This window comes from Asparagus officinalis, unplaced genomic scaffold, assembly GCF_001876935.1.
Source record: "Asparagus officinalis unplaced genomic scaffold, Aspof.V1 AsparagusV1_Un1585, whole genome shotgun sequence".
NCBI classification, from domain to species: Eukaryota; Viridiplantae; Streptophyta; class Magnoliopsida; order Asparagales; family Asparagaceae; genus Asparagus; species Asparagus officinalis.
In genome coordinates this window covers 1-9,861 of record NW_017973844.1, presented here as the reverse complement: position 1 = coordinate 9,861, position 9,861 = coordinate 1, and the positions used below count along the sequence as shown (strand labels likewise).

The 9,861-nt window shown below is 43.6% G+C and overlaps 1 protein-coding gene across 1 annotated transcript; it reads left to right on the top strand.

Moving 5' to 3' along the window:
- Window positions 1–777: 777 nt before the first annotated feature.
- LOC109828462 lies at window positions 778–2,420 on the top strand. The gene is made up of 4 exons (XM_020395453.1): window positions 778–931; window positions 1,016–1,258; window positions 1,335–1,484; window positions 1,555–2,420. The coding sequence occupies exons 1-4, from the start codon at window positions 778–780 to the stop codon at window positions 2,295–2,297; spliced, it is 1,290 nt and encodes a 429-aa protein (XP_020251042.1). The 3' UTR covers window positions 2,298–2,420.
- Window positions 2,421–9,861: the final 7,441 nt, after the last annotated feature.

Sequence of the window (9,861 nt, the reverse complement as noted above, 5' to 3'; positions counted from 1 at the left end):
ATGATCAAATTTATGTCGGCAACCCGAATCGTCATCTTAGCTTTCGCGGGGGACTTATCGACGGAGCGAGAGCTTGGTTCTGGAGTATTGCTGGCTGCACAGGTGCTGAGTTCGATCTCCCTCTGGAAACACCACCTCTGCGGACGACTTTTCTATTTTGCAAGTGGTTGCTCGCTGCCAACATCGTCACCCAGTACGGGGGAAGGTCAGAACCAGAAGAAGAGACAGCCCCGCGGCGCTCAAGTAGAGCGGCACGTGAAGTTATGACTTCACCCCAAAAGAAAGATGCTGCTGAATCATCGAGGAAGGGAAAAGAACCGGCTCGCTCAGTTGGTAGTGAAGAAGAATTTGACTCTGAGGAGACGGAGACTTCCGAGAAGGCGGGTGAGACTAGCTCAAGTTCTGATGAAAGAACGGGTCTTCCTGATTCTTTCTTTGAAAGGGGACTTGTGCGCCCATCTGCTGCTCCTACTCAATCATTCCTGATTCTTTCTTTGAAAGAGGACTTGTGTGCCCATCTGTTGCTCCTACTCAATCACAAGCTACTTCGAGAAAACGGGGAGAGAGAGTCGTCATGACCTATCCTAATCGGATGCCGGTAGACGTTCTCAGTGGGGACGAAGAGGATGAAGAGGATGAAGTGCCTCTTGCTCGTCGACAAAGATCACAACCTTCCACTCAAGCTCAAACCCAGATTCCTCCCAGAACTGAATTACGCACCAAACGTCGTCATGAAGGTTCTGAAACAAACCGGGAGATATCGAACTTACCCATGATATGGGTATCGGAGATTTCGATGAGCGTGATTTCGATCTTGATATGTCCGAAGATGTACACCAGGAGATCTCCGATATACTATCAAATCCGGTTCCATCCGCTACTGCAGGACCAACTACTCGAGTTGATTCAGCTGAAGTAGGTGTATCAAAAGGTATATCCTTTTAGACTCCAATGTTTAACTATACTTTCATCTCTTATTATTCTTGGATGACTGAAATAAGAATTCTAAATGTAGGACCAACCAACAAAGCTGATGCATCTACTGTCATTGGTGAATGTGATCAACCTGAAGGTCTGGGTTTCTTACTCTTGGCAAGTCCCCCAGCTGAAGTTGAACCACCAGTCACTGCTCCCCCGACTTCCGCTATTGTCGAAGCTGAACCTGTTGTGCTTTCTGCTCCGACTCTAGTGGATCATGAAGTAGGAGGGTCAAAGGATACAGCGGGAGAACAACCCCCTGCCGCTTCGACTCAGCTTGGTACGTTTTGTCTAATCGTGCTTTGAAGTTGGATTAATACTTGCGGAGTGATCATTCATCCTTTTCTCGTTGACAGAACTTGTTCCTCAAGATTTTGTCGCTTTGGATCCGAAGCCATCAGGTGTTTCAGGTGAACAACCGTCTCCTATAGTAACTCAACCGACGATCGTTATTCCTGAACAGATCCCTGTTGTTATAGAATCTGCTCTGACCTCAACAAGCCAAGGTAACTCGGTCGTGAATTCTTCCAGCGAGCGTACATATTCTTGTACTTAACTTATTTGTTCTCTTTGCAGCTATTTCTTCTTCATTGTCCGAGCGGATTCAAGTTTTATTGGCAGATGAAGATCCGGACAAAGCTGCCCTCTGTGTTGACGTCCAAAGCTTCGTTCATTTCTTAAACGCCATGGTCGATCGGATTCTTCTTAAAGGTTCACCATTTGAACTTTTCAGGAAGTCTCTCGATCGCCATGTATCAGGAATTAAAGAACAGGGGTGCACCGAATTATCTAACTCCATAGAAGCTTATTTGGTCGATCTTAAACAACACATTGAACAGTTACAGAACTTTCGAGTTGATGGCGCACCTTCTTACATCGCTTCCGAAATGGACCTGAGGCTACAAGCATGGCGTGATTCTCAGAAATCCGCTGAATCCGAACTTCAAACACTGAAGACTCGCATTGATCAACTCCGGGTGAGTGCTGCCAAGAAAGCTCAAATCAAGGTAGACCTGTATCGTGATTTGGAATCACGTCGGACAGAGGTAGCCCAGTTAGAGAAACGACTTGCCGAAGCTAAGGATGCTTGCGAATTTTTGGAGTCTGATCTAGCAGAAGTAACTCAAGCTGAGGTGGATATACTCCGGCAACTTAATTTCCAGAACAAGACTTTTGATGACAAAGAACAAGAGGTTGCCAGAATTCAAAGTATCGATGAAAGAAAATTTAAAGCCAAACTGATACCTGAGCTCGAATTGGCTTACGCGACAAAGCTTTCTAAATTAGAAGATGAATTCCGTCATTACAAATTATTGTAATTTTGAAAACATGCATCTTTTCTTTTGTGCTGCTTTGCTTGAACTCTTTTGGTTAATACAATGAACTTTTCTTTTTTATTGAGATTTTATTATGATTACTCATTCTTGTTTAGAATAAATAGTCATAATACTTATAGGATTTTTGGCAAATCCTCAGCCATCAACGGATTTGATATGCCTTTACCAACTACCGTTTGAGTCGGGCTAGTATGTGAATTATCTAAGTCCGTTTCACATATAACGTTGCGCTAAAAGAATTAAACTCTTTTAGGCTTTGAACTATCATATTGAATATGTAGGCTACATGTGTTAGATGTAGGCTTATCTCTAATAAGGGATAGAGATAACATCCCCCATGTGATATGGATTTTAAAGTGTGAATAGGTTGCGCTTCCTATATAGGACAACGAACCCGAAATCAGAGAGGAAGAATTTTATATTCTATCTCCCGGTCTCTTGTTTGTTGGTAGAGATAAACCCAGAATTGGAGAGGAAGAATTTTATATTCTATCTCCTGGTCTCTTGTTTGTTGGTAGAGATAAACCCAGAATTGGAGAGGAAGAATTTTATATTCTATCTCCTGGTCTCTTGTTTGTTGGTAGAGATAAACCCGGAATTGGAGAGGAAGAATTTTATATTCTATCTCCTGGTCTCTTGTTTGTTGGTAGAGATAAACCCAGAATTGGAGAGGAAGAATTTTATATTCTATCTCCTGGAGCAAAAGAAACTCGAAGTGGGATCTTCACTTAGAGAATCTGGATTGACCTGAATAATCCTAACTGTCGTAAGGTTTGATTACTCAATTCGAAAGTGGATCTTTCGTTCGCAAAATGAATCGAAAGGAGATTTTGGTTGTGGTCCTAACTGTAGTAAGGTTTGACCAAGTGGGAGTTTTGAGGATCTCTCGTTCATGGAAGGAATCGAGAGGGGATTTTGGTTTTGGTCTTAACTATTTAAAGGTTTGACCAGGTGAGAAATTGGAATAGGGTACAAATAACAATGAGTTCGTTGATTTGCACGAACTACTCGATGGGAAATTTTGATTTCAAACATTTAACATGAAATAATTTGTCAACTGACACCGACTGACGATGATTGCTCAATCCGACCGGTGGAGGTTTCATAGCGTGAAATTATAAATTATTGAATCTCATCTTCCATGATCACATTACAGGGTTTTGTGAGGAAAGATTAACTTGTCATTAAATCTCATCTCAACAAAAGTAGTAAAAGGTTCCTAATTATTTTCATAACAATTAAGAACGTATCATTCGCATAATCAGTTCTCATTTAAAATAATCAACTGATATCGGGTTATCCTGAAATATCCCATATAGGATTTTCTAGAAACTTCCCGTTTTACGTAAGTTATCCTGAAAGCATTACGGATAATACTTTTTCAGGAACTTTCCATTGATTGGCATCATCAATTTGTTGCCATCCTGAGTAACCAGGCGATAGGCACCGTTCGAGTAGACTGTTTCTACTACAAACGGTCCTTCCCATTTAGGTTCAAATTTGCCTTTCTTCTTAGAAGTGAGAATCATAGGTCTTCGAACAGCGAGAACTAAATCTCCTTCTTTAAAGCTTCGTCGTCGGACTTTTTTATCGAAAGCCCGAGAAATTCTAGCTTGATAAAACTCGATCTGTTGTTGAGCTTCCAAGCGTTTCTCATCTAATATCTCTAATTCCTCGAGACGTTTCTGATGATGTTCTTCCGTCGTCATTCCCGTTACGAGAGCGATACGGAGAGAAGGAATCTGCACTTCCAATGGAAGAACGGCTTCACACCCATACGTTAAAGCATACGGGGTGGCTCCTGTAGGCGTGCGGACGGTCGTACGATAAGCCCAGAGAGCTTCGCCGAGTTTGTCGTCCCAATCTCGTTTATTGGTTTTCACCAATTTCGCCAGAATTTTGATGATAGTCTTGTTAAAAGCTTCGGCCAGTCCGTTAGCTGTAGGATTATAAGCGGTTGACGAAACGTCCTTAATCCCGAATTTACCGCAGAACTTGATGAATGCGTTGCTCACGAACTGAGGACCGTTGTCGTGTACTATTCGCCTTGGCACACCGTATCGATATATGATATGGTGTTTGATAAATTTGATGACATTAGTCGTCTTTACTTCTCTAAGTGGAACTGCTTCTGCCCATTTCGAGAAATAATCGGTGATTGCTAAAATAAAACGGTCCCCTTTAACCGAAGGCGGAAAAATAGGACCTACAATGTCCATTCCCCATGTCTCAAACGGCCATGATGTCGCCGAAGGATGTAGATACTCAGGGGGTATGTGCATATAATTCGCATGTAATTGACACGCTTCACATTTTCGTGCGTAGTCGACTGCGTCTTTTACCATAGTTGGCCAGTAATACCCGATTCTCCTAAGTCGATCACAGAGCTTAGGACCGGGCTGATGTGCACCGCATATTCCATCATGCGCTTCTTTGAGTGCTTGTTCCGCTTCTTTTCCGGATAGACAACGGAGTAAAAGACCATCATACGATCGTCGATACAACATTTGCGCTGCGGCATTGTAATAAAATCTCGGTGCTCTTCGTCGAATCGATTCCCTTTCTCTTACATCTTCAGGTAATATACCATGTAAGACATAGTCGATAATAGGAAAACGCCAATCTCGAACTTCAGGTTCAACTCCTATTGAGTAAACCTCTTTGGCATTCGAATCGTAGATTGGGACAATAAGCTGGTGAGTCCTCACTGTAATCAATTGCTCTGTTTTGGGAGGTTGAGCCAAGGATACTGACAATGCTGCCAATGCGTCTGCATATGCATTTTGGAGACGCGGAACGTACTCGATAAAAAATTCTTCAAACGAGCTTGCCATCTCGATGGCCACCTGGTGGTATGGAATCAGGTCTCGATTTCTGACTTCATACTCCCCTCGTATTTGATTAACTACCAGTTGAGAATCTCCAAAAGCCTCGAGGTATTCGACCCCCAGTTCTTTGGCGAAATTAAGTCCGATTATTAATGCATTGTATTCAGCCACGTTATTAGAGCATGGCTCAGTTAGTGAATATGCTCTAGGCAAGATGTGCTTTTCCGGGGAAACTAAAACGACCCCCACACCTGAGGAAATTTTAGAACATCCGGGTGCACTTGCCACGTTGGTTGATCGAGAAGCCCCATCGAAGTACAATTGCCACACTTGTTGATGCGAGGTGGTATTAACTTCGTGAGTTTCATCTGGCAGATCGTCGTACAATTCGACTACATCCTTCGTAGGGTTTTCCGCCAAAAAATCGCAAATAGCTCGTCCTTTAACAGATTTCTGTTGCTTGAAGTACAAGTCATATTGCGATAGGAGTAAGGCCCATCTAGCCAACCGCCAATTCATGGAAGCCGGTTGGGTCATGAATACTCGTACGGGATTTATGTTGGAAATGACATAAATCGTCTGTCCGACTAAATAATGTCGCATTTTCTGAATCGCGAATACCAAAGCGAGGCATTCCTTCTCAATTATCGGATAACGAGACTCAGCTCCTACCAATGTACGACTCAGATAATACACAGCTTGTTCGTGACCGTTATCGTCGTCTTGTGCAAGTAATGCACTTAACGAATGGCTCGTCGCTTTGACATAAATCAAAAACGGTCTGCCCGATTTCGGTGCAACGAGAATAGGAGGATTCGCTAGATATTTCTTAATATCTTCGAATGCCCTTTGGCATGCTTCATCCCAAACGAATGACACGCCTTTCTTCGCAAGTTTAGAGAATGGTTGACATTTTCCGGAAAGATTTGATATAAACCGACGGATATATGCCAATCGGCCTTGCAACCCCCTGAGTTCTTTAAGATTCTTCGGTGGTTGTAGCTCATGTATCGCTTTCACCTTATCAGGATCAATATGAATACCCTTTGTAGTGACGACGAACCCAAGAAATTTACCGCTCGACATTCCAAGGAAGGATTTAGTCGGATTCATTTTCAGCTGATGAGTTCTCATAAGCTCGAACATCGTCTTCAGATCGTTAATGTGGTCATTTTTATCGCGACTCTTAACGACCAGGTCATCAACGTAGCATTCGACAGTTTTCCGGAGGTGCTCTTGAAAGATTTTCGTCATCGCTCGTTGGTACGTAGCGCCGGCATTCTTCAAGCCGAATGGCATAACAGTGTAGCAGAAAACACCCAGGGGTGTTCTGAATGCTGTATGTTTTTCATCATCTGGATGCATCTTTATCTGATTATACCCAGAAAATCCGTCCATGAACGACATTCTCTCAAACCCGCATGTGTTGTCGATAATGACATCCGTAATTGGTAGGGGAAAATCGTCTTTAGGACAGGCGGTATTCAGATCTCTGAAGTCAATACAGATTCTGATCTTTCCATTCTTTTTAAGAACTGGGACTATATTGGCCAACCATTCGGGATGTTGTTCTTCTCTGACAAAACCTGAATCAATTAGCTTCTTGACCTCAACTTCTATTGCCTCCATAATTTGCGGCCGAAACCGTCTTTGTTGTTGTTTGACAGGTTTAGCATCCGATTTTATATTAAGGGTGTGCATTGCTACGTTTGGGTCGAGTCCAGGCATATCTTCGTAATTCCAAGCGAACACGTCGATATACTCTCGGATGAGGGCGATTAGTTCATCTTTCTCGTCTGGTGGAAGATCCCCACTGATAAATATAGGTTTTGGATTATTTTCGTCACCCATATTAACTTGCTCTACCTTATCTTCAGTAGGAGGTTCTCTTTGCTCGAATCGATCCCCGTATTGGACATTCATGTAATGTGTCCAAGGATCTTCCCAAGTGGGCAACTGATCGTCTTCTTCTGTTGTAGAAGGATCGACTGTTGCCATGTTTGACATGAGACTTTTGAATTTTTCTCCAATGCTTACATCAGAATCCCAATTTGAAGTGTCAGATGAATGCCCACTCCTGTCTATTAATTGGTTAATTATCCGTTGGCCATAATCGTCATCGGATGATGAGGCATAACCCAGACCCCTATTACGACTGTAATAATTATCTGGTTTTCCTTTTGGTACATAGGCAGGACGGGGTGGAACCCTAACACCTTGACCAAAATAGAGGCCTTCACCAAGTGAAAGGTCATAGCCTTGACTCGCCATATAGTCATTCGCTTGAGAACTATACCGGGAGAAGTGTCGCCCGGGTTTTTCTTCATCCGAATTACTGTCTAAGAAATGATCTGGAGTAGGGGATAGTTCCCCTTTTCCAAAGATTATCTCTTTTTCACCCCATACTTTTGCGGGTAAGATTACAGTTGTTCCGCATGAATCTTGGAGGCGTTTCGTCGTCGTACAAGACGAACGAAGCGGCATATGTAGATTAGGGTTGTTATACAGTTCCTGCATTACATTATCAAGACAAGGCAAATACTCTAAATCACCCTTTATTATTTCATCGGCAAGCTGCCAGTTACAACTTTCGTCCGACGATTCATCACCGTCAAGATCGATTACAAGAGGTTCAATGTCATTTAGTACAAGACCTTCACTATAATCGAGCCCGGCTTCGGTATCAGCTTCTTCTCCGCTGTCCGTGCCATGGGCCGATGGTTCAGTATCGGATTCAGCACCATAAAGAAGGGAGTCAGTAAAGTAATTTTCTAACCCCTTGAATGGTTGCTTATCCGCGACCACCGTCTTGACCTCTTCATTAGTGTCGACATACTTCAAACACTGATGGAGGGTGGAGGGAACTATAAGATTACCGTGGATCCATGGACGACCCAACAGTAAGTTATAGGAAGTCTCCGCATCGATCACATAGCAGGTGACTTCAGACTTCAGATCTCCGAGTTGACACTTCACCCGGATTTTTCCCAACGGTCGTGACCCGCTTGTGTTGAAACCATAGATAACCGTTCCTGTAGAGGCTAACTTGTTAGCGGGAATTCCGAGGTGGTACATCAATCGAAGTGGCATGATGCTAACAGCGGAACCCGGATCGACTTGGATCCGGTTGACCATGCTCGAGCCAATATATCCGGTGAAATATAGAGGCCTATCATGTTTTGAATTCCTGACTTGCATATCTTCTTTTGTGAAAGCGATGCAAGGGAATTTTGTGGCTGCCAGATTGCAATGCTGTACTGATGACTCTGGCTTTTCGGGAGTTGGCTTGATCTGAGTGAGGAATACCTCAGAATCAGCCAAAGCTTTTTGTAAAGCTTCCCTGGTTTCTTTCGAGAGGCGCAACAACTCGTATAGCGTAATCCTTGCTGGGATATTGGCCAGCTGAGCCATAACGTCGAAACGATATGGTGCGTTCGAGCTTTCCGGTTTATCTCGTCCAATCGGTCGGCTGAAACGAGACTGCTTCGGAATTTGAACCTCTTTATGTTGGGGTTCTTTCTCTTTTTGCTTAGCCGGTTGTTGCGGCTTTTCAGCAGCTATTGGAGGAGTTGTAGCTATCCCTAGCTCTTTTAGAGTTGTAGCATTTGGGTTAGAGGTCTCAGGATATTTATAATGGTACTCATTCCCACTTCTTGTAGCGAAAACTTCTTGTTCTCCTTCAGAAAGTGGTAAGGCTGCTATCCGTTCATCATTCTTCTCGGGGATTGCTGAGACTCCATAACAGGACTTCTCTTTTCCCTTGTTTTTTGACTTCTTCTTTGATTTGGATGTCGTCCACTGTTCATCTTCAAGCAAATCCGTTCTTCTTTGATGTGGATGTCGTCCACTGTTCATCTTCAAGCAAATCCGGATGAACCCAAAGGATTTCGCCGTTAGGGGCTGTGTGAGATACAAGCCCCTTCTGGCGCTGTCCATGAGGATCATCGTTGATGGTCTGCACCTTTGGCTTCGGTGTCACAATACCAACATCAATTAATGTTTGTATCTTGTCTTTCAAGACATAACACGTCTTAGTTGGATGGTGAACCCTTCTGTGATATGCACAGTATTTCGGGTCATTAATCTTCGTGGCTTCTTCTTGGTTTGTGACCGGTGGAAGCTTGATCTTGTTGTTCTCTAATAAGTATTTGAAGATGACCGGAACTTCATCATCTTTGAATGAGTATTCCTTCGGAAATCTAGGCTCAGAAGTCTTAGGCTGCCTCGGGGGCTGCTGATTCTGATTTGACGCCAGCTGGAAGGATGACTGCTGTGGTTGTTGTTGCGGGGGCTGTTGCGACGTTTGATGTGCATCCACAGCTGCCGTGGACCCTCTTCCTCTGCCTCGAGGATTAAAGTTCTGCTTTTGATTGTTAGCTGGTGGCAGACCTCTCTCCAAGTTCTTCCTCTTGAGAAAGCGTTCAGCCTGTTCACCTCTCACTTTCAACTCCTTCCAAGTTTTAGAGGGCACAACCCCCATGACCTCTAATACATCCAATGACAAGTTGTTGTGACATGTCTGTAGGATGAACTCTTCTGTGAGTGGATCTCTGCAGTTCACCGCTTTGTCCCGGAATCGTTTGACAAAGACGTCAACCGATTCCCCATCCTTCTGCTTTTCATCCAACAATGTGCCGATTGAGACTTCAGTGTCATCATCGAAGAAATTGGTGAGGAATAGTTCTTCCATGTCCTCCCAGCTAGTGATACTCCCGGGC